Source organism: Vulpes lagopus, chromosome 22, assembly GCF_018345385.1.
Source record: "Vulpes lagopus strain Blue_001 chromosome 22, ASM1834538v1, whole genome shotgun sequence".
NCBI lineage: Eukaryota > Metazoa > Chordata > Mammalia > Carnivora > Canidae > Vulpes > Vulpes lagopus.
In genome coordinates this window covers 29,801,206-29,824,910 of record NC_054845.1, presented here as the reverse complement: position 1 = coordinate 29,824,910, position 23,705 = coordinate 29,801,206, and the positions used below count along the sequence as shown (strand labels likewise).

Genomic DNA, 23,705 nt, shown 5'->3' with positions numbered 1-23,705 from the left:
GTGTCTCTGCTTTCCTGTGTCTCTCATGAATAAATAAATTAAAAGATTTTTATGGGGGATCCCTGGGTGGCTCAGCGGTTTAGCGCCTGCCTTTGGCCCGGGGCGCGATCCTAGAGTCCTGGGATCGAGTCCCACGTCGGGCTCCCTGCATGGAGCCTGCTTCTCCCTCCTCCTGTGTCTCTGTCTCTGTCTCTCTCTCTCTCTCTAATGAATGAATAAATAAATAAATAAATAAATACATACATAAATAAATCTTAAAAAAAAAAAAAAGATTTTTATGGCAAAAGTGTTGTCAGTTTTAATATTTCTATTCTCAATTACCAAGTCCCATTTTTCTTGTTAACTCCTGGGAGTGACTACTGACAAACTGAAACTAAAGATTATTACTCTTGCCCAAAAATGAAAAAGCAAAGAAGGAATTTGCAGTTGGAGGATTACTGAACTCAACCAAGACATGCTCTTAAGATTTGTCCTCTAGAAACACAATGTGTCTTAGTAAAATACTTAGAATAATGAGTGGTACACAGTAGCTATGATTATGATTATGGAATACTAAATTGATAAATACATACTTTATTTTTCCATTAACAATGATGAATGTAAACTTTTTCAGTTAGCTGCTTCTCCCTTGTTTTTTTTTTAAAGTATAAAGTTTACCTTGTATCTGTTTTACAGAAACTGAGTAACAGTGAGATGAACTGGTACACAGACTTTTAAACCTAGACAGAATTTAGGGATCATTTAAATACCTGCCTGTGATAAACTGTACTTTTACATTTCTAAAGGTGAAGAGTCATTATTTTAGCTAAAAATCATATTAGAGACAAAGTTCACCAACCTGAGTATGTCAAGTTAAACTACAATGAAATCTACAGTGAAAGAGGGACTTCTGGGCAGCCTGGGGGGCCCAGCGGTTTAGCGCCTCCTTCAGCCCAGGGCGTGATCCTGGAGACCAGGGATCGAGTCCCGCGTCGGGCTCCCTGCATGGAGCCTGCTTCTCCCTCTGCCTGTGTCTCTGCCTCTCTCTCTCTCTGTGTCTCTCATGAATAAATAAATAAAAATATTTTTTAAAAAAGTGACTTTTTAATTGGTATTAAAGTTCACATAAAATATATATTTGAATTATGGTGATACCTCAAAGCTAGCTAGGAATAAAACTGTACAGGTTATATAAAATAATAAAATCAAGGACCTTAGAAAAAATTTACTGGAAAAACATCAAAAAGACTTTGACAAGACAAAAATGAAAAAAAGTCAATGATGTGATAAATATTTGTTTAATTTTAGGAACTCATTACGAGAAATAAGACATTTCTTTACAATATGAAAAATGCCAAACTTTGAACATCTTTGACATTTATCTCATTCTCTGGCTCACGAATTTCGGGTTCCCACAATTTTGGCAGGTTAGCTGGCAGTGATAGTCTTTTCAGCTCTTAAATTCTCTTTGGGCTTGGAATAGTCCCAGGGCCGTCTATTTTCAGTGAATCCATAGAGTTTCCTAAGTGCCACTCGAGCTGCTTCCTCTTCTGCAACAAGGACCGTTTCCCCAGGTCCTTCTGCAATCAACTTTTTATCACTAGAAAAAAAAAAAACAAGAGTAGTCTAAAATTACCCGTGATCATAAGACACAGTCCACAAATCAGTTATGGTTTTTAAAACTTATTTTGGCAATAACATCTACCAGAAGTAACACAAGAGCTTTGGATATAGTATCTTTTTAATATTAACCAGTTTTGTTGCAAATTCATTACATACAGTAGTTAGAAAAGAAGTATTGACATTTCCATAGAGATATAAACTCCCTAGGTCCAGTATTCTTCAAATCAAAAACTCAAGGCACATCTAAGTAACTATGGGTTTTTTCTATTGTGCTATTGGTGAAAATTTAAAGAATATACAAAAATCTTGCTATAAAAAACTTGAAACTATTATAAATATTCATGAAAAATATAGCTACAGTATTTTTAATTCATTTGAATCTGTGATGTGAGGGAAAATTTTATGGAAAAAAATTGTGCCTTTCTGGTTTCTCATCTAAACTTTAAAACAAATGAGAAATCAGTTCTATATTTTAAATTAAGAGCTTTAGATCTGTAAAACTTGCTAAGATTTAAGACATTATTTTATACACTATAATCCACTCTAATTTAGTCCCAAAAGATACTGAGGTAGCACAGTGAACACTTAAGGAAAAATGAGCAAAACTACACAGGTAGAGAAAAACAACGTGGAAGGAATTTGCTAAGAAACATTTGCTATGGCAGTAATTTGAAATGAAACAAAGAGGGATTCCTGGGTGGCTCAGCGGTTTAGCACCTGCCTTCGGCCCAGAGCGTGGCCCTGGAGTCCCAGTCCCTGCATGGAGCCTGCTTCTCCCTCTGCCTGTGTCTCTGCCTCTCTCTCCCTCTCTGTGTCTCTCATGAATAAATAAATAAAATCTTAAAAAAAAAAAAAAAGATCATATAGATTAAACTTTACAACAATAATTATACACATACATATTTGTAATAGTACGGAATAGAGAAAATCATCTAAGTGAATTTCAAGAACAAAATGTTGATCATTTAAAAATTGATCATTTTTAAAAATACTTTTAGGTTAAATCTAGGAAAAACCTAAATAACCTTGCTAGCCAAAGACAACCACTGATAGGAATAGGGCAAACTCTGTCGTTTAAAAATAAGAGATCATTCTTCAAAATTTCCATGTGTCACTAAAAACCCTTTAAACACATCACCTGTCCTAGCTGTACTATATTCTATCATGGGCATTTATCATTTTTTTCTTACTGGATACCAAAGTTATCTCTAATTTTTTGTCTATTTTAAAAAACACTATTAGTTCAACAACTGTTTACTGACTACCATGTCCTAATAACTGTTCTAGGTATGGAGTATAAAGAGTGACAACAAATGAACATCTTTGTTTACACATTGTGATGCATCCTGGAGAGACACACCTGAAGTGCGAATACCAATCAAAGGACGCGAAAAATTCAAAGACTTGGCGTTCTGTCCAAATTACTGACATAAATACTGTACCACTCTTCTTCTACTAGGAGTATATGAACTGCTAATAAAGGATGGTTTAAGACTTACAAAGCTGGTAAGCAAAAGAGGAACTCATCATTTTGCTTTGCATTTCAATTAAAACTAAGGTTTAAACTTTTTACAACATTGTCCATTTTCTCCATTGTGATGTCTTCCATAAAATCCTACATCATATAAGGATCAGAAAACTACTTACCTAAATTTTAATCTAGGTCTCTTAATATTCAGTCAGGCAAGCCAACTGTTTACTAACAAAACTAAAACATTCTCAACATGGGCTGACTTGTGTATTTTGATGGACAACTAAGCCCTTCCTTTTCCAGTCCTAGGCTCAGCTGAAGCTATTACAGGTGTGGAGTGGGGTAAATCTCTAACACTTATGAATCAGAACTTTTATTTTTCTACAGAAATATTTAGATTAACATGAAATTCTTATTTTGTTGAAATGAATGAAATTCTACAATGCAGAGTTGGTCAACAGCTACCATGAGCAAACCACAGATTACTTACTTTCCCCTAAGACTGACCAACAGGAAAGGAAGTGGTAAATAGATAATCAGAGGACTGAGTTTAAATCTGTTAATACAATTAGAGCTAATATTAAGCAACTGTGAAAAGTCAGTTTTTAAGGCTTCCAATCAATGTTATGAAGTTAAGATTACAATTTTACTAACCAGTATAAGCCAACAAAAAACACAGGCAGAGCTGTGGTGCTTCCAGACTGCCTGGTAAGTCTAGATTCCGGAGCTGAAATATTCCTTTTCTTCAGTTCTTCTACCAGTAGCCCCATGGGATTTATTACCTTCCAAATCTCAAAGAGTTCTTTTCCAGTCATCTGAGTAATTAAGAAGTCCTGCATATAAAATACAATTTATACTTTAAAAGCAATATAAAGAAAAAAAGGACCATAAATGTACGCTTTTAACAGAATTGTAAGACTTATTGGGAACTGAAAAAGACAAAACGTACTGCTCTTTTTTATGTCCATATAGTTTTCCATGGAAGTTTTATTACAAAAATCATAGTTGTCGCAGACAACACGACACTCTGACCAGAGTACTCAAAAGACTCTACCAAAAAACTGCTAGAACTGATAGACGAATTCAGTAAGGTCTCAGGATACGAAATCCATGTCCAGAAATCTGCTGCTGCATTGTTACGCACCCATAATGAAGGAGCAGTAAGCGAAATCAAGGAATAGATCCCATTTACAACTGCACCAAAACCCTAAGATATCTAGAAATAAACTGAGCCACAGAGGTAATAAAGATCTGTACTCTGAAAAATATGCAACACTTACAATGACAAAAAGAGATGGGAAAACAATCTATGTTCATGGTATGGAAGAACAAGTATTGTTAAGATGTCCATACTACCCAAAGCAATCTACACACTCAGTGCAATCCCCATCAAAATACCAGCAGCATTTTTCAGAGTTAGAACAAACAATCTTAGCCAAAGCAGTTTTGAAAAAGAAAAGCAAAGCTGGAGACGTCACAATTCTGGGCTTCAAGTTATGTCACGAAGCTGCAGTGATCAAGACCGTATGGGACTGGGGACCTGGCTGGCAGGGTCAGTTAGGCATCCAACTCTTCATTTCAGTTCAGGTCATGACCTCAGGGTGTTAAGATCAACCCCAGCGTCAGGCTCTGTGGTGGGGATGGAGCCTGCTTCCTCTTCCTCTCCTTCTGCCCCTCCCCACACCTCAAAATGAAATAAAGATAAAATAATTTGAAAAATAATAATAAATGGGCCCTCAACTCTATGGTCAACTAATACTCGACAAAGCAAGAAAGAATATCCAATGGAAGAAAAGACCATTTCTTCAACAAATGGTGTTGGGAAAATTGGACAGCAACATATGAAAGAATGAAACTCTACCCTTTCTTACACCATACGCAAAAATAAATTCAAAATGGATGAAAGACTTAAACGTGAGATTGGAAACCATCAAAACCTTAGAGGAGAACACAGGCAGCCACCTCTGTGACCTCGGCCACAGCTGGTAATAAAAAATATTTATCATCTGAAACCAACATAACAATATACGTTAATTACACTGGAAACAAAAAAATCTTAATTTACAAGTTCTCAGTAGGGGATTTTGAATCTTTTAATGCACAGATACAGAGTTACCTTACGAGAGACATACGGTTACTTACATCTATGTATAAATCCCTGGCTTATTTGCAATACAGAATAACCAACTGTAAGGTGAAGGAAAAACAATCTGAATGCCTAAGATGTTAGTAGGAACACAAAAAGAAATCTAGGGCAGCCCCAGTGGCCCAGCAGTTTAGCGCCGCCTTCAGCCCAGGGTGTGATACTGGGGACCGGGGATCGAGTCCCGTATCGGGCTCCCCCCATGGAGCCTGCTTCTCCCTCTGCCTGTGTCTCTGCCTCTCTCTCTCCCGCTCTCTCATGAATAAATAAATCTTAAAAAAAAAAAAAAAAGTCTGGATTTTTCTGGCCATCACCTATGCCTCCTATTTGTTCTCTACAGGTTTCTGGTCTTACTAGTACATTATTAGAACTTTCAATAGGATTGTAGGTTGAATATTCTAATCCTATTTCCCTAGAAAAGGAGATAGCGTAAAGAAATGATGTTTCTAAAACGCACATGACGGACACCTGGGTGGCTCAGGAGTTGAGCGCCTGCCTTGGCTCAGGTCGTGATCCTGGAGACCTGGGATTAAGTCTCACATTGGGCTCCCCACAGGGAGCCTGCATCTCCCTCTGCTGGTGTCTCTGTCTCTCTCTGTGTCTCCCACGAATAAATACATAAAATCTTTAAAAAAATAAAAATTAAAAATAAATAAAAAATAAAATGCAAGTGAGGTGATGCAGTTGGTTAGGACTGACTCTTGGTTCCGGCTCAGTCGTAATCTCATGGTGGTGAGATCGAGCTCCACACTGCGCTTCAGGTTCAGTACAGAATCTGTGTAGGGCTCCCTCCTTCTTCCTCTGCCCACCCCCCAGCATGCATGTGTGCACGCTCTAATAAATCTTTAAAAAAAAAAAAAAACACCTTTAGGTCTTTCTCAGAATTTGGTAGGAAGAAAAGCCCACATATCACCTTCTAAGATCACATTAACAAAGAAATAGCAAAACTTTTCCTTCTGCTCATCTAATGCATTGTAAGCATTACCTACCCTGATGAAAAGAGCAGTCCTCTCAGGGCCACTGCTCTGCAGCAGGGCTCCAATTACTGCAAAGAAAGTCTGCTGTAAAACAGGCGGGGGAACTGGAAATTCTGCACTCAGGGTCAACTGCTCCACAGCCAAGTTTCTGGCCACATGACACACTACTTCCTCACCGGTGAGAAAGTCAACAAGACTTTTAACGCCTTCAGTGGGTAAGTCTGGGTACGCATCCTCAAGAAACTGTGTGAGGCAAGTTTTCGAAAAAGATGTCCCTTGTTCAGAGAGTTCTTGATTATCTTTAAGATTCAGAAGGACAGCTTCTTTTTCTATCCCAAGGTTTTGGCGCTTGGCCTCCTCGCTTTTAATATAGCAGCTATTAACAAATGCAGTTTTGAGAAGATCTAAGGAAAAGGTTTCCTGTAACCGAGGTCCAAATGCTTGTATTTCAGCATGGTAATCCCAGTTGGGCTTCTCTGAACTGAAAAGTAAAACAGAAGACAGTGAGAGATGGTAAAGAAAACAAGATGTTACAATGACGCAAAACCTTTGTGTTGCAATTTTACTGATTAAGGAAATTAAAATGACGGAGTTTCACTTTAACACCACGCTTTGATTTTCTGAAAGTTAAAATTCAAGTCAGATGATTCCTTGTGGTTCTTTGCTATATTACATGGATTCATTTTCCCCTTGGGCTAACGGCCACATTAAAGAAGTTCTTCAACATCAGAAACTAAGCCGTTAGTTACCCTACCTTTCAGATTCTTTATTTCTGCTATTACCATGGAATTATGCTTTATACCTAGGTATGAAATAGGAGTTATAATTTCACAGGTTCACACTATTAACCAAAGTATTCTACAGTTATCTCTTAAGTATTAAAAAAATATTTAGGGATCCCTGGGCAGCCAGCGGCTTGGACCCCTGCCCCACCCCCGTAAGCTCAGGTGGCTGCTCCTGCCGTTCTGGACCTGGAGGCAAAGAAGCCAGCAAGTCCTGGCCGCGTGTGGAAGCCGGTTAGAAACGGGACAGGAGGGATCCCTGGGTGGCGCAGCGGTTTGGCGCCTGCCTTTGGCCCAGGGCGCGATCCTGGAGACCCGGGATCGAATCCCACGTCGGGCTCCCGGTGCATGGAGCCTGCTTCTCCCTCTGCCTGTGTCTCTGCCTCTCTCTCTCTCTCTCTCTCTGTGACTATCGTAAAATAAAAAATAAATAAAAATTTTAAAAAATGTTAAAAAAAAATATTTAAAAGATTCTACTTATTCACAAGAGACCCAGAGAGAGGGGCAGAGACACAGGCAGGCAAGAAGCAGGCTCCCTGCAGAGCCCCAGGCAGGACTCAATCCCAGGACCCCAGGATCATGACCTGAGCTGAAAGCAGATGCTTAGCCACCCAGGTGCCCCTAAAAACACTCATTTAAATCAGTGTCTAGGGATCCCTGGGTGGCGCAGCGGTTTGGCGCCTGCCTTTGGCCCAGGGCCTGATCCTGGAGACCCGGGATCGAATCCCACGTCGGGCTCCTTGCATGGAGCCTGCTTCTCCCTCTCTCTCTCTCTCTCTGTGACTATCATAAATAAATTAAAAAAAAAGAAATTAAAAAAAAAAATCAGTGTCTAGGGCAGCCCCGGTGGCTCAGCGGTTTAGTGGCACCTGCAGCCCGGGGCATGATCCTGGAGACCCGGGATCGAGTCCTGCGTGGGGCTCCCTGCACGGAGCCTGCTTCTCCCTCTGCCTGTGTCTCTGCCTCTATGAATAAATAAAATCTTAAATAAATAAATAAATAAATCAGTGCCTAAATAATCTAGAAGCACTGCAAGTACGTTAAAAGTGCATAATCATTCCCCAATAATGCCTAAAGGTTTAAAAAAAAAAAAAAAGACAATAAAATCCGAATAAAACGTTCCGGTAAAAACCGACAGTAAAACACGGAGACCTCGGTCGGGAGCCATAGAAGGCCTATGTGACCCGCATAGATCCTTAAGCTTTTTTGCGACCATAAAGGCCTTAACACGACCCACCGCACAAGGATCCAAGAAATGTGAACACAGACACAGCCTCGTGCCTATTAGGACGACTTGGCGTTGCTTCGAAGGGCTCAGAACTCGAGCAGGCGAGTATGTTCCCTCCTGATAAACGCACCCGCGGGTTCGACTCCTGGGGGGGGCGGGGCGGGGGCATCGAGGCGGCCACCAGGACCTCGGACTGCGACGCCCCAGGAGCGCGGACTTCACAGCGGGTCGCTGCTCACCGGCTGCAGCCGCAGGAGCAGGGACGCCGGGACCCCGCGCCCGGAGGCGGCGCGGGAGGGCCCCGAGGTCGGAGGTCGGAGGTCGGAGGTCGCCGGCAGCCGGCAGGGGCCTTCCCCTCGGCGCCCGGGGGCTCCTGGGTAAGCGCCCGCCTGCGGCCCGGGGCGAGACCCGGTCCCGGGGGCGGGGAGCCTGCTGCTCCCCCTCATGGGGACAGAAATAAACTCTTTAAAAAATAAAATAAAATAAAATAAGGATGTTTTTCTCTGCGGGAGTCCTGGAACAGGATCAGGAAGAAACACGCTTGTTTACGCCGCCCCCCCCCCCCCCCCGGCTCCTACCGGCGCGCGGGCGGCGGCGGGCTCCGGAGCAGGCGCCAGCGCTCTAACTCCTTCTGGAAGCGGAAGGCGGCGCGGAAGCCCTTCTTCACGCCCCGAACCGGCGGGACGAGCGTGGGGGCGGCCGGGGCCAGGAGGCAGCGAGGCCCCCGTACCAGCAGCCTCCCCAGGCCGGAGGCCATCGCAGGGCTCCGTTAAAAATAAAAGGAAGTTTTTAAAAAGGGCAATGGACGGCGGAAGGAAGGCAGCCGGAGCGGTGTCGCGGGAGCACACGTCCCCCTCCCCCCGGAACTGGGCGGGGCCAGCGCGAAGGGCGGGGAGGGGCCAGCGCGAAGGACGGGGAGGGGCCAGCGCGAAGGGCGGGGCGGGGCCAGCGCGAAGGGCGGGGCGGGGTCAGCGCGAAGGGCGGGGCGGGGTCAGCGCGAAGGGCGGGGCGGGGCCAGCGCGAAGGGCGGGGCGGGGTCAGCGCGAAGGGCGGGGCGGGGCCAGCGCGAAGGGCGGGGCGGGGCCAGCGCGAAGGGCGGGGCGGGGCCAGCGCGAAGGGCGGGGAGGGGCCAGCGCGAAGGGCGGGGCGGGGTCAGCGCGAAGGGCGGGGCGGGGCCAGCGCGAAGGGCGGGGCGGGGCCAGCGCGAAGGGCGGGGAGGGGCCAGCGCGAAGGGCGGGGCGGGGCCAGCGCGAAGGGCGGGGCGGGGCCAGCGCGAAGGGCGGGGCGGGGCCAGCGCGAAGGGCGGGGCGGGGCCAGCGCGAAGGGCGGGGCGGCCGTTGGGCCTGACTGCGCAGGTGCGAGCTCTGGGCCCCGGCCACGGAGGCTCCGCCCCGGGGTGAGCCCTGCGGGGGAGCTCGGCGCGCAGTGCGCGGGGTGTTGCTTGGACCTTTCCTTCCTCATTAGCACAGAAACCTGTTTCACTCTCGATTTTAAGAAAACAAAGGCTCAAAATAAAAAAATAATAAAAAAGGAAAACACTGTTTGTCGACATGTAGTTTCAAGTGCCGCAGACGCTGCAGGAGCAGGTACCCAGCGGGTGTCCAGGAGCCACAGACCCAGGGCTGCTGGTTTAACCGAGGTGCAAACTCCTGACAGCACAAACTTTAAAGCACGCAAAACGAGGACTGGGAAACAATACACCAAAGTGAGAACAGTGGAATAAGCCCTTTTCCCCCCCTTTATCTTGCACTCTTGGTGGAGACTTTCTTACCAAACTGCTGATGTAAATGTCTCCATCTAATGCTCACAAGGGAAGGCCCGCCCTGAGTGGCACGACCACCTGGGCTCCAGGCGGCACCTGGCTGGGCCCCTGTGCTTGGAGGCATCGCTGCCCCCACTCACCCAGGTTGGGCTCCTGGCTAGAATCTCTAATGTGAGGGGCACTTGGGTGGCTCAGGGCATGATCCCAGGGTCCTAGGATGGAGCCCAGTATCCGGCTCCCTGCTCAGCAGGAAGTCTCCTTCTGCTGCTGCTGCCCCTGCTTGTACTCTCTTGCTCTCTCTGTCAAATAAATAAAATCTTAAAAAAGAAAAGAAAAAAAAAATCGCTAATGTTAGGCTCTAGCAAAGATTCTCCGCTTGATCAAACTTGAGTCAGGCTCCCAATTCAGTCCAGAAAGGATTCCCCTACCCTCAGTATCTGATTACCCTTAATCTCCAATCAAATTCATCACCAACCACCATCCCCAGGTATTAGGTGATCATTCCGGCCTGCCTCCTGGAAAATCCTGTCAACTTGGTTTAGCTAGAATCCTGCCCCCCACCTTACCTTTGATGTTTCTACTTAGTTCAAGGTTCATTGACAACTCCCAGCCCCCATGGCTATAAATTTCCCCTGGTCCATGCTGTATTTGGAATTGAGCTCAGTTGTATACAGAGGTCTCTTTTCCCTTATTGCAATAGTTCCTGAATAAAATGTTTTTTTAAATTATTTTTAAAAGATTTTGTGTATTTATTTTTGAGAGAGAGAGAGAGCAGCATGGCGGGATGGGGGGGGGCGTAGGGGGGGTGCAGAGGGAGAAGTAGACTCCCTACTCTCCACTGAGCAGGGAGCCTGAAGCAAGACTCCATCCCCTGACTCTGGGATCATGACCTGAGCCCAAGGCAGACACTTAATGCTTAATGGCCCGAGCCACCCAGGTGCCCTGAAATCTGTTTTTAACTATTGTGTAGCTCTTGTTTTTCTTTGATAGATGATACAACTCAATTTAAGTCTCATAGCTTAACCTTTCAAAAGGGAAAATCTGAGTGGTTCACCCTAGCCTATAAAAGGCTTCTCCCTTTGGGGAGGAAGAGAGGAAATAGGGGGTTGGCACACAACATAAAACAAGCTGATGGATTTCTGGGTGAAGCAAATTCTCTAAGAAGGGACAAGAGAAGATCATGATTAGTATTTGTGTTTCAATGATCTATACTACATGTGAAAAAAAGAATATCCATTGAACATTAATCAAATAAATAGAAGAAAGCACAGGGGACTGTTATTTCTGTAATAGTCCATTTATTGGGGGAAATAACCTAATAACGTAGTTGAAGCAAATAATGTTATGTTAAAATGAGGTGTCTCTGTATTGAGAGTTTCTCAGTAAATACAACAATGAGAACATTGTCTACGAAACCAAAAATGTAGGGTCTCAGGGAGTTTTTACCACTAACTAACTCACAAAGCTGAGGAATTAACCAGTTTTTAAAATTAGTTCATGAATTTGTTTATTTATTCAGTAAACCAGGTGCTAAGGGGATTTCTCAGTTCTATGACCCAGGCCCAGAAAACAGGGTCTGGGTCATTTACATCCCCTTGTTTATGTCCCTTCCGACCCGGAGCTTCTGTGCTCAGTATAGGCCTCTCTGCTCCTCAGTTGTGCATACAAAACTCCCGCACCTCATTGTCTGCTAATACCTCCACCTGGACATCTGCCGCACGTCGAGCTTCATACCTCCAAAAGTGAACTGCCTGTCTTCTTGCCCAAACATCTCCCCCCGTTTGGTAAAAGGGCCACTCCATTCCTCCAGTTGGTCATCCCACAGATCCCGACTCCTCTTTCTTTCATACCCCATATCCAATAAAGCTCATTGGCTCCACCATCCAGAAATGTCTCTAGACTCTGCTGCCCTCACACCACCTGCACTCTGTGCTAAGCCATCATCACCTCTCAACTGCTTTATCTTATTCGCCTTCCAACTGACACCCATGACTTTTAAGACTGAAGGCAGATTAAAGCAGTTTCCTGTACTCAAAGTCCTCCACTGGCTTCCCGTGTCACTTAAAGTAAAAGCCAAAGTCATTACCGTGGCCTCAGGACTCAACATGTCCTGTCTGGTGACCCTTCTTCCTCATCTCTCTGTACTCTTCACTCACTGTGCTCCAGCTACACCGGCTGCCCTGCCTTCCCTAGACAGCCCCGGGCAGGTTCTCACCTCAGGGCTTTAGCACTTGCTGTTTCCTTCTCCAGGAGAGGACGTCTCCCATATTTCTACGGGGTTTATTCCCTATGCTCCCTGTTGGCTCAAATGTCAGCTTCCCCATGAGGCCTTCCCTCAGGCTGCATCCTCTGGAAGCAGATGCTGAGGCAGAGGTTGGCGTGCTGAATAGTTATTAGGGATTCACAGCTGTGGAGAGAGGCAGATGTAACAGGATTAGGCAGGAGAAGTCAGCTGCAATACAGGCCCCACAAGGCGTCATCCAACCTGGGAGAGAGCTCTGCCAGCGGGTCCTGCGCTATAGGGACGTGGCCAGGCTTCTGTATCCTGCTCTCATGTAGTTACGGAATTTGGGTGCCCCATGCAGGGCGTGGCTGAGCCATGGTGGCTCTCAGCCTTGAAGGGGTCTGCAAGCTCTAGAGTGTGTGCTGACCACCTCCCTTCCTTTTTTTTTTTTTTTTTAAAGATTTTATTTATTTATTCATGAGATACACAGAGAGAGGGAGAGAGAGACAGATACACAGGCAGAGAGAAAAGCAGGCTCCATGCAGGGAGCCCGACGTGGGACTTGATCCCGGGACTCCAGAATCATGTCCTGAGCTGAAGGCAGGCGCCAAACCGCTGAGCCACCTGGGGGTCCCAAGACCACCTCCCTTCTATGAAGGCGAAATTGTACGGTGTATCTTGGAATCTTCCATGTCGCCCCATTTAAAATTGCAATACCCTCTATCATCTCTATCACCCTCCACAGTTTTATTTTTTTCGCTGCACTTAACACCTTCTAATATATGATGTAATTTAGTTATTTATTTTATTACGTGGTTCTTTCATTGGAATATACATTCTAATGGTAGCGCAATTTTTGTGTCTTTGGAGCACAGCTGCATTTAGAATGGTGCCCGGCTCATAGCAGGCACTCAGTGAATTTTGTTACTTGAAATATTTGTTACGTGAAAGCAGCCGTTCAGTAGCCTGTCTAGTCATCACATGTGAAAGCCTTGCAAGAGCCCTGTCTTATTCGTCTTGTCAGCATATGGTGCTTAGTAGGTGTGCAACACGTTTAATAAGTGAATACATCTATGAACGACAGTTACATGAAACACATATGTAATCTAAAATCCATTAGCTATATTAGACAATAATGAGAAACAGGTAACATTAATTCTTAAAATATCTAACACAATATATCTAAATTCTATCATTTCAACATGTAATCGATATGAAAATTATTATTGAAATATCTTATTTTTTAAAAAATTTTGTTCTGCACTGAGTCTTTAAAATTCAGTGTGTATTTTGCACTTATACCGTAACTCAGTTTTGGATTGGTCACATTTTAAGTTCTGGATAGTGGGATCCCTGGGTGGCGCAGAGGTTTGGCACCTGCCTTTGGCCCAGGGCCTGATCCTGGAGACCCGGGATCGAATCCCACGTCGGGCTCCCGGTGCATGGAGCTGCTTCTCCCTCTGCCTGTGTCTCTGCCCCTCTCTCTCTCTGTCTCTGTGTGACTATCATAAATGAATAAAAATTTTTTTAAAAAGTTCTGGATAGCCCCCTCTGCAGCATAGCTGTACTGGAATCCTGCGATTCGCAAGGCAGAATAATACAGTATGTGGAAGGGGAGCGTGGGTTGGAGAGGGGAGGTCTCCGACGTCAGTGATTTTCTGGGTCCTCATCATGACCCTTCAACTTAGTAGCTTTGGATGCTCTGTGGCCCCAGAGGCACCAGCCACAGCCACAGATGAGCGTGTTGGGTTGGTTGCTCATCAGCAGGAGGAGGCCTATGGCGGGATGCGTGGGGCGTTGGTGGTTGGAAGGACTTGTTGTGGGGTTTGGGTTGGTATTAGATGATTTCAGAGACAGTTGAAGGAAGGCCTCTGCTCTGGACTGGCCTGGAAGCTGTCAGGAGACGGGATCATTCATTTTGTCCGGAGGGAGAAAGATTGGGCAGAGGGTCCGGGTGTCATTGGCCAGGAGGCCGGGGTCACTCTTGTCAGCTCTTGGTCGTGTTTGTGGCTTGAGCAAGTCCGTGTTTCGGGGGTTCACGTGGGGCCGCGGGGGCGCCGTGGGAGGCCTCCGGGCTGCAGAGGCAGCTCCCGGGGCACCGGCGCCGCTTTCCTCCTTCCTCTAGCGGCTGCTCCGCCTTAACCAAGCAAGTGCTGTGACCTCGCCTCCCTCGGGGGGATCCGGGAGCGCTGGTCTCTCCCTCTCCGAAGCCGTCGTCGGCAGCAAGGAAGGCAACCGCGGGAGGGATGGAGCCGGGCCGCCCGGCTCCGGGCTGCACGCCGCGGTGCTCCCTCCTCCGACCAGGCCGCACCTGCCGAGCAGCGGCCCCGCCGGCTCCCGAAGGCTCCGACCGGCCCGGCCGACTCCCCGAGGCTCCCCCGGCTCGTCCCGCCCCGAGCCCGCCCCGTCAGCCCCGCCCCTGGGGCCCTCCCGCCCCGCCCCGCCCGCCCCGCCCCCGCGGGATTTTGGCTGCGCCGCTTCTCCGGGCAATACGGGCGCGGGCGGCAGCGCTCGGGGAACTACGGCGGCGCCCCCGCGGCCCGGCCCCGCGGCCCCGGCGCGTCCCCGCCCGCCCGCCGTCAGCTGATGGGCCCCGCGGGAGGCCGCCGCCGCCGCCGCCGCGAACATGGCGGCCGAGATCCACTCCAGGCCGCAGAGCAGCCGCCCCGCGCTGCTGAGCAAGATCGAGGGGCACCAGGACGCCGTCACGGCCGCGCTGCTCATCCCCAAGGAGGACGGCGTCATCACCGCCAGCGAGGACAGGTGGGGCGGGCGGGGAGGGGGCGGGGGGGGGAGGGGGAGGGGGAGGGGGGGGGGGGGGGGGGGGGGGGGGGGGGACACGGCCCGGGATCCCTGCCCCTGCCAGCCCGGACCCCCGCCCCCAGCCCGGATCCCTGCCCCTGCCAGCCCGGACCCCCGCCCCCAGCCCGGATCCCTGCCCCTGCCAGCCCGGACCCCCCCCAGCCCCCATCCCGGATCCCTGCCCCTGCCAGCCCGGACCCCCCCCACCCATCCCGGGATCCCTGCCCCTGCCAGCCCGGACCCCCCCCATCCCGGATCCCTGCCCCTGCCAGCCGGGACCCCCCCCACCCAGCCCGGGATCTCTGCTACTGCCAGCCGGGACCCCCCCCCCTATCCCGGATCCCTGCCCCTGCCAGCCGGGACCCCCCCCCAGCCCGGATCCCTGCCCCTGCCAGCCGGGACCCCCCCCCCCATCCCGGATCCCTGCCCCTGCCAGCCCTAACCCCCCACCAGCCCGGATCCCTGCCCCTGCCAGCCCGGGACCCCCCCAATCCCGGATCCCTGCCCCTGCCAGCCAGGACCCCCCCCCCAGCCCGGGATCTCTGCTCCTGCCAGCCCGGGACCCCCCCAATCCCGGATCCCTGCCCCTGCCAGCCCGGACCCCCCCCAGCCGCCATCCCGGATCCCTGCCCCTGCCAGCCGGGGGCCCCCCCCAGCCCGGATCCCTGCCCCTGCCAGCCCGGACCCCCCCCCCATCCCGGATCCCTGCCCCTGCCAGCCAGGACCCCCCCCAGCCCCAATCCCGGATCCCTGCCCCTGCCAGCCGGACCCCCCCCCCAGCCCGCATCCCTGCCCCTGCCAGCCAGGACCGCCCCCCCCCCCATCCCGGATCCTGCCCCTGCCAGCCAGGACCGCCCCCCCCATCCCGGATCCCTGCCCCTGCCAGCCGGGACCCCCCCCCCCATCCCGGATCCCTGCCCCTGCCAGCCCGGACCCCCCCCCAGCCCGGATCCCTGCCCCTGCCAGCCCGGGACCCCCCCAATCCCGGATCCCTGCCCCTGCCAGCCGGACCCCCCCCCCCCAGCCCGGATCTCTGCTCCTGCCAGCCGGGACCCCCCCACCATCCCGGATCCCTGCCCCTGCCAGCCCGGACCCCCCCACCCATCCCGGATCCCTGCCCCTGCCAGCCGGGACCCCCCCCCAGCCCGGATCCCTGCCCCTGCCAGCCGGACCCCCCCCATCCCGGATCCCTGCCCCTGCCAGCCGGACCCCCCCCCAGCCCCCATCCCGGATCCCTGCCCCTGCCAGCCGGACCCCCCCCCTAGCCCGGGATCCTGCCCCTGCCAGCCGGGACCCCCCCCCCATCCCGATCCCTGCCCCTGCCAGCCAGGACCCCCCCCAGCCCCATCCCGGATCCCTGCCCCTGCCAGCCCGGACCCCCCCCACCCAGCCCGGGATCTCTGCCCCTGCCAGCCGGGACCCCCCCCCCCATCCCGGATCCCTGCCCCTGCCAGCCGGGACCCCCCCCCAGCCCGGGATCCCTGCCCCTGCCAGCCGGGACCCCCCCCCCATCCCGGATCCCTGCCCCTGCCAGCCCGGACCCCCCCCCCATCCCGGATCCCTGCCCCTGCCAGCCCGGGACCCCCCCCATCCCGGATCCCTGCCCCTGCCAGCCCGGACCCCCCCCATCTCGGATCCCTGCCCCTGCCAGCCCGGACCCCCCCCCCATCCCGGATCCCTGCCCCTGCCAGCCCGGACCCCCCCCCACCCAGCCCGGGATCTCTGCCCCTGCCAGCCGGGACCCCCCCCCCCCATCCCGGATCCCTGCCCCTGCCAGCCGGGACCCCCCCCAGCCCGGGATCCCTGCCCCTGCCAGCCGGGACCCCCCCCCCCATCCCGGATCCCTGCCCCTGCCAGCCGGGACCCCCCCCACCCAGCCCGGGATCTCTGCTCCTGCCAGCCGGGACCCCCCCCCCCAGCCCGGATCCCTGCCCCTTCCATCCGGGAGCCCTGCCCAGCGCCTCTGCAGCCAGTAACCAGCCGCCCCCAGCCTGGGATCCTGGAGGCCCCCCCATTCCGGCGGGGACTCCCTCTGCCAGCCGCGCCCCGGGGGGTGCGTCCCCTTGAGCCCCTCCAGGCAGTGCCCCCCAAAGCCCGGCCTAGCCTGGGATCCCTGTCCTGCCCTCCTTTGTGGGGCTCTGCTTGCTCCTCGAAAGCCTTGCGACCTCTGGGGCGGGAGGAGGGCTTCTGGGCCCTTGGCTGTGGTCGGTTCCAAGCCTCGGAGCCTGGAGCCAGGAGCCTGGTGGCAGGTCGCCGCCGCGGGTCGGGTGCCAGGGATTCCCTTGTCTCCGCAGACCTCCAGGAGCTTCCATCCCTTTCTTCTGCTTTATGCTGCCTTGACAACTCTTTTTGCACAACACGGGGTCCCTAGATCAGTTTTTTTTTTTCTTTACAGCTGCAAGAACCACCTGAACTCTTACTTATCACATAGTTGTTGTTTTCCTAAAGGGGACTTATGTTTTATAAGGTTTGCTTTTTCTTTGAAAGAAAACATTATTTTCCACCATTAATGGAAAACTAGTATGACTTGCCCCAAAGAATTCAACTCAGCTAAAGCACATAGCTGTGCGCCTAAAGTCATCTCCTTCTTGTGCTAAGACAACTTGCCCACCACACTTTGGGAATCACTGATCTGATCCGATTCTCTCACTTCATCCAAGAGGAAGGACACGGAGGCCCTTGGAGAGTCACAGAGATGCTGGTGAAGCCGGAACGCAACCCAGGCTCCAGCTCTTTGGTCTGCCCAGGGCTGTGTGATTGGATTGAAGAGAAATTATTTGCTTTAAAACTTTGGTGTTTTTAAAGCCCTGAATGTTTAAAAGGTTTGTGGCTTTACGGTGGGAATTTGGAGGAAATGACTGATGTTTGCCAGTGAAATTGGGTTTCCTCCCACAATGAGTGCTCTTAAACGGTGAACTCCAAAAGTCCTAAGGCCTTCTGGAAGGCGGCAGGCACTTGCCGTGTCCCCTTAGAGCGGACGGCACTGTCCCGCCGTTTGTAGGCATAGAGCTTCTGAAGTACCGTTGAGGGCCTGTCCTGATTGGGAACAGAGAACCTGAAGCCCCCGGTGCCTCGTCAACTTTGTGTTTTGCTTTTTGAGTCCGTTGTTTTATGAGCAGGCAGTGGCCTCTCCAGCTCATTTGCAGGGAGCTGACCTCAAAGGAGGAAAGGAGCTATTGCGAGGACCTAGCTGCTGCTTTGCAGAAGCAGCAAGGAAAAGAGAGAAGAAGGGAAGGTGGAAAAAAGGCAAAAGGGCGAAGGACACCATGATGATATTTGCACATCATGAACTTGGATGCAGACAGCATTTCATAAAACTTAGCTATCTCATGCAGCAAAATATCGTATTCCTGACTCACGATGTCAGGTGAGTTGCCGAATGTTTGCGATTACTGGCCAGGAGCAGTGCTGATAAATGTTTTATGGAAAGTGATTACTTAGCTGCTCGGGGACTGGAATGTTCCGGGGGAGCCTCAGATCAGCCTAGTTTTCCCCGGAGCCCAGCAGGGCCCTTGCCGATGACAGGACCAGGGGAGGGGTGAAGCCTTGTGTTTGTAATTTGTGTTTCACGCCCCTTGAGCTTCCTTGAAGGCAGGATGCTTTTTAGCAGGTGCCTTAGTTCATGAGATTTATGGAAGCCCGTGGCTATGGGTTTTTTGTCGTTGGATATGGTGGTGTATCTTTAACATTGTCATGAATATGTGCCGTACTCTTTAGTCATTCATTCATTCATTCATTCATACCTTCATGCACTCATTCATTCATATATTTAGAGATACTGTACCTATTGAGTGCCAGGCTTAGGGAATACAACAGGGATCAAAAGTTATAGCACTTGCCCTCCTGACTTCTGATTCATAGATATTTATGGCTCTTGACCTGATGGAACCAGCATATTAAGGAAGCAGAACTCTGACCACCCTTATTCATCAGACAGGCATTTATTAGACACTGTGTGCTGGACCCGTGGGGTAGAAAGACAAGTGATGCCAAAATCTGTTTCCGAAGGGCTGGACAGACTGGTGACGAGATGGCTCTGTGCTGTCAGCTTCCAGGGCGTTGGGGAGACACAGAGGGGAGCATGTCCTTGAGGGCCAGGGTTTAAGGACAGCCCCAGGAGATGTCCCTGGACAGAGCAGTGGGCTGTGGGAAGGAGAGGGGCACATCCCTGTCCCAGGCAGGTGGAGAGAGCAAGGGGCAGTAAGGGAGCACGGTTACTTGTAGGTGACCAGAGCAAAGGGTATCTGAGTGGCCGCAGCAGGAGAGTCCTGAGAGCTGGAAGGCCTCGTCTGGTTGTGGAAGGGCCTTCCTCGTACGCCAGTGTGGGCTGTTTGACTTCAGTAAGAAACCATCAGAGATTTCAAAGCAAGTGACAGGACCCGAGTTTGTACTTTGGAAATAACAGTGGCTAAACCTTTTAAAAGTCCCTTCTCTCAAAAAATAAAAATAAAAATAAATGAATTAATGAAATAAAATAAAAGTCCGTGCTCCCTCCTGGTGCAGAGTTGGACCTCTGTATGGGGCTGCATCCCTCTCACGTTCCCCGCGAGGTGGGGAGTACAGGCACCTCCCTTGTCGTAGCTCCAAGATTCAGTGTGTTGTAAAAGCCGAAGGTGGGCTTGTTCTGCTGGTTGGTTTGTAACTGGGCCTGAAAACTCCTTGGTGGTAAAACCTGACCTGAAGAGATGGGACCGTGTGTAGTCTTTATCCCGTGCGGTGTGTCTGTCCGTCTTCCCGCAGAAGCAGCTCTCCTGGGCCCCCGGAGTGTTACGGGACAGACGGTGGGTGTGTGCCTCCCTCCGATGGCAGTGGGCCTTTGACAGTCTAGGAAACCAAGGCACAAAGATGCTGAAGTCACTGCCCAAGGCCTAGTAGCTAGTAAGTGATTGGGTTGAGATTTGAACCCAGGTGCGACTAGGGGGCCCTATTGCGCATTTGGAGAAACTGAATCCAGTCGGTATCCATCAGCGATTGACTGTTCTGGCAGCGGGTGTGACGTGCTAGGATCACGTTTGGCTATAATGCAGCGATCCTTCCTTCCTTTTAGGTTTTTGGCTTTTTTGTTTTTGAAGTTTGTACCTTTTCTAATATAACTTGTGCTGTAATGCTCAGAACGGCAACTTTTAAATTTAAAGTAGGCTCCTGCTAAAGTTAATTCACTTGATAAAAGTTAAAAGCAGTGAGAACTGGCATGAGAGCATTTTGAGAGGAAAAGTGAGATGTGAGGGTTGCCTAAAGTTAGTGCTCATTTTTCTAAACTAGGCCTGTGGTTCTCAACAAGGGGTGATTTTGCCCCCACAGCAGGATGTGGCAGTCTCTGGGGACATTCTGGTTGGCAGGACTATAGGGGGGATTGCTGGCATCTAGAGGGTGGAGGCCAGAGATGCTGCCCAGCATCCTGTAAGGTACGGGACAGGACCTCACAACCACAACTAGCAGCTCCAGATGTCAGTAGCACCGTGGTTGAGACAGCCGGGGTTAGGCTCAGTGTACTTACTTCTCTGGTCTCCCCAGACAGCGGTTCTCAAACCTGAGCATGTATGAGAATCAGATGGAGATTGTGATTGAGCGAGGCTGGGATGGGACCCCAGCGTTTGCATGTCTTCCAGGTTCCCAGTGATGTCGATGTTGATGCTGCTGGTTCAGGAACCCCACTTTGAGAACCGCTCTTCTACACGAGTGCTGTGGGCACGGTGTTTGCCTTGCAGGCCCACGAGGGGCGAATACTTTGTCCTCTGTCCTCTTCTGTGTCCTTCTCCGGGATATATTTGCCTGGAGTCAGTTACCTGTACCCGTCTATTTCCCATTAAAACCAAACCGTGTGGGACACGTCTGAATACACACCGTCCCCTCGGGGAGTGTTAACCCGCTGCAGAATGCCCAGCCTAAGCCCCTCGCACCAGGAGTCACTAGTAATGCTTTGGGTGCCGAGCTTTGGGGTCTGAGCAGAAACCGTCGGAGTTCCTGCCCCGGAGGGGTCAGCAGAAGGTGGCACTGCTCCCCTGTGTGCCTGCCTGTCCATCCTCTTAAGGGCCTCATTACCGCACTCTTGTTACCCTACACCTGAATGTGTGTTTTTAACTTAAGTTTGCAGTTGCCTGAACTTGGGAACTGGCATTTTTGAACATGCCAAGTATGCTGCATTTGTAAAGCTTAAAAAAAAAAATATTCTCTCCAATCAGGACTGGGGGGCTCAGCGGTGGAGCCTCTGCCTTCGGCTCAGGGCGTGACCTGGGGGGTCCAGGGATGGAGCTCTGCATCGGGCTCCCTGCAGGGAGCCTGCTTCTCCCTCTGCCTCTGGCTCCGTGCCTCTCATGGATAAATAAATGCATCTTTAAAAAAATATTGTCGAATCAATAAAGTAGGACTCTCTCTAGCCAGGAAACTGTAAAAAGAAAAGTACCAAACCTGGGTGGTAAGTTGTAGAATTTGAACTACAGTAACCATTTTCCTGATAGAGGAAACAGAAAGTGAGACTCAGCTTTCTGAACAGAAGTGAAATGTGCTGAGACCTTGAGAACCCATTCCCAGGACACATTGCCCTTTGATTTTTTTTTTTTTTTTTTTTTTTTTTTTGCTGTGGACTGCACCATACTTTTAGAATCAGTTGAAGCATAGAATTTTTAAAAGAAAAAACGTCATGATAAAGCCACTGCGTGTTACACTATATGCTGGCAAATTGAATTTAAATAAAAGATTAATTAAGTTATTTATAATTTTTTAAAAAATATTTATTTATTCATGAGAGACCTAGAGAGAGAGAGAGAGAGAGAGGCAGAGACACAGGCGGAGGGAGAAGCAGGCTCCATGCAGGGAGCCCGACGTGGGACTCGATCCGGGTCTCCAGGATCACGTCCTGGGCCAGAGGCAGCGCTGAGCCACGTGGGCTGCCCAAAATAAAATATTTAAATAAGAAAAAAGAAATAAGGCTCCATCCTGCCATCTTCATTTTTGGCAAACAATTTGAGGATGAGCGTGCTTATGCTTTTGCCCTGATGCAAAACTGGAGGCCACCATTGATTTCCGCCAGAAACTCACTTGTCTGGCCTACGTCAAACAAAGGCAGATCTCATGTGTTTTGAAATATTGTAGGATGTTGCACTTAGGCTGGTAAACAGTAGCAGTCATAGAAATCCAACTTTTAAAGTGTGGCATCTGCTTTTCTTGCCATTGTTATAAACCAGCTTTTTATCCTGATACACTTGTTTCCTTTCAGATGTTTCTAAGCACATTAAGGTAGTTTGAGGGAAAAATTATATATTTTTAGCTGCTCACGCGGAAGTCATTTTGAATAAACAACCTGAGTTTTTAAAGTGTTACGCTTAGGAGAAAACCTGGCATAGCTGGAAGTTGTTGGCTTACACATTAAACTGGGGTGTTCACTGCCGTGTTTTTGTCAGCACGCGGTGCTGAAAAGTGGACTCTGTTAGAAAACAAAACGGAGAAAGGAGAAGGAGGAAGGATTTTTTTCCTCTTGTTAGAGTGGCCCTTCGCCGTGAGGATCGTTTTCTTTTTATGGCACGGTCGAGAGCCAGTTCTGGATCCAGAAGGCCCGAGTTTGAGTCCCAGCCGTGTGACCTCAGGAAAGGTTGCTTGGTCTTTCTGTGCCATAGTTTTCTTATCTGTGACATGGGGACAGTGCCTACATCAGGGTTTTGTGAGAATTAGGATAATTAATATGCAAAGTGCACTGAACAGTGCCCAGCACAGGGAAAGCAGTTTGCACGTGTTGTCTGTTATTATTTCCTATGTAATTATTTTAATCTCATCAAAAGCTAAAGATGTTTGCTTGCTCTGTGTGCATGTGGAAATAAAAAAAATTTTTTTTCTGTATGAAGTAGGACAGTAACCATTTGGGGATCACTTAGAAACCTAAGTTCTGGTAACTGTCTTTGAGTCGTGCCTTCTCATCATTTCTGTATCGGTCACTTACAAGTCACGTCAGTCGTGGGTTTTCCCTCATAACACCTGTGCCCTGCTGTGTTCAGGCCACCCCTCGGCCCATGGATTCCCTAGGAGCACCGCTGACGTTAGCTCATGCTCGTGGCCACGATTTATTGCAGTGAAAGGACACAAACAGCATTGGTGGAAGGAAAGGCACAGAGGCCGCAGGAGATCAGCGTGAGCTCCTGTGCATCTTTGCCCCGTGGAGAGACCCACAGGAGGGGCTCCATCCCTCCGCATTGAGTTATGCCCCCTCGGGTACAGCACTGTCGACCAGGAGGCTCAGTAGAGACTCTGTACCCACCGCTTTTATTGGGGGCTGGCCGGGTAGGTGTCCTCTGCCTGGCGCTTGCCGAAATTCCAGACTCCCAGAAGGAAGCAGGTGTGCGCTGGTCTCAATGTTGCTAGCTTGGGTGAATCAACAGACAGACCTGGAAGGAAGAAAGAAGTGTGGAACAGATCTGGAAGCTAGGCTGCTCTTCCTCACTGCCTCAGACTGTACTTTTTTGGATTTGGTTTAACCCTGCGTTTTAAGACATCTAGGCTACGGATAGAGCTTGAACCTTTTCTCTTGGTGACATAAGAAAGTGTTGCGTGGACCCTATGTTGACTGCATCCTGCCCTGATCGCTCCTGCTGCTCGAGGTTCTGATGGCCGTCAGCCTTCTTGGTAGCACAGAGGTGGCAAAAAAATCATTCCGATGCTAACGGTGCACAGATGGCAGCAGGAATGGTTCCTCAACTGAAAAAGAACACATCTGCAGGTAGGAA

General features: G+C 50.1%; 2 protein-coding genes across 3 annotated transcripts in view; one reads left to right on the top strand and one right to left on the bottom strand.

The window, feature by feature from the left end:
* Positions 1-1,337: 1,337 nt before the first annotated feature.
* Positions 1,338-9,052, bottom strand: MRPL44 (mitochondrial ribosomal protein L44). The gene is made up of 4 exons (XM_041736982.1): positions 8,782-9,052; positions 6,206-6,674; positions 3,728-3,906; positions 1,338-1,579 (listed from the first exon to the last, which is right to left on the bottom strand). The coding sequence occupies exons 1-4, from the start codon at positions 8,958-8,960 to the stop codon at positions 1,408-1,410; spliced, it is 999 nt and encodes a 332-aa protein (XP_041592916.1). The 5' UTR covers positions 8,961-9,052; the 3' UTR covers positions 1,338-1,407.
* Positions 9,053-14,708: 5,656 nt separating this feature from the next.
* Positions 14,709-23,705, top strand: part of WDFY1 (WD repeat and FYVE domain containing 1) — a 45,041-nt gene continuing 36,044 nt past the window's right edge. Inside the window, exon 1 of one of the 2 annotated variants that reach the window (XR_005985021.1) lies at positions 14,709-14,952. Coding sequence is in view for 1 of the 2 variants with exons in the window: in XM_041737249.1 (XP_041593183.1) it covers positions 14,816-14,952 (137 nt within the window). In the remaining variant the exon portion in view is untranslated. The remainder of the gene's footprint in view (positions 14,953-23,705) is intronic. The other variant, XM_041737249.1, reaches the window with a different exon arrangement.

Bases quoted from the DNA above. Each gene is read 5' to 3' on its own strand.
- MRPL44 (XM_041736982.1), bottom strand. From the start codon at position 8,960: ATGGCCTCCGGCCTGGGGAGGCTGCTGGTACGGGGGCCTCGCTGCCTC. The intron at 3,907-6,205 runs GTAGGTAATGCT...TTTTATATGCAG, and splicing joins GGACTGCTCTTTTCATCAGG to GACTTCTTAATTACTCAGAT. The intron at 1,580-3,727 runs GTTAGTAAAATT...TTTTTTTTCTAG, and splicing joins TTTTTTGTTGGCTTATACTG to TGATAAAAAGTTGATTGCAG.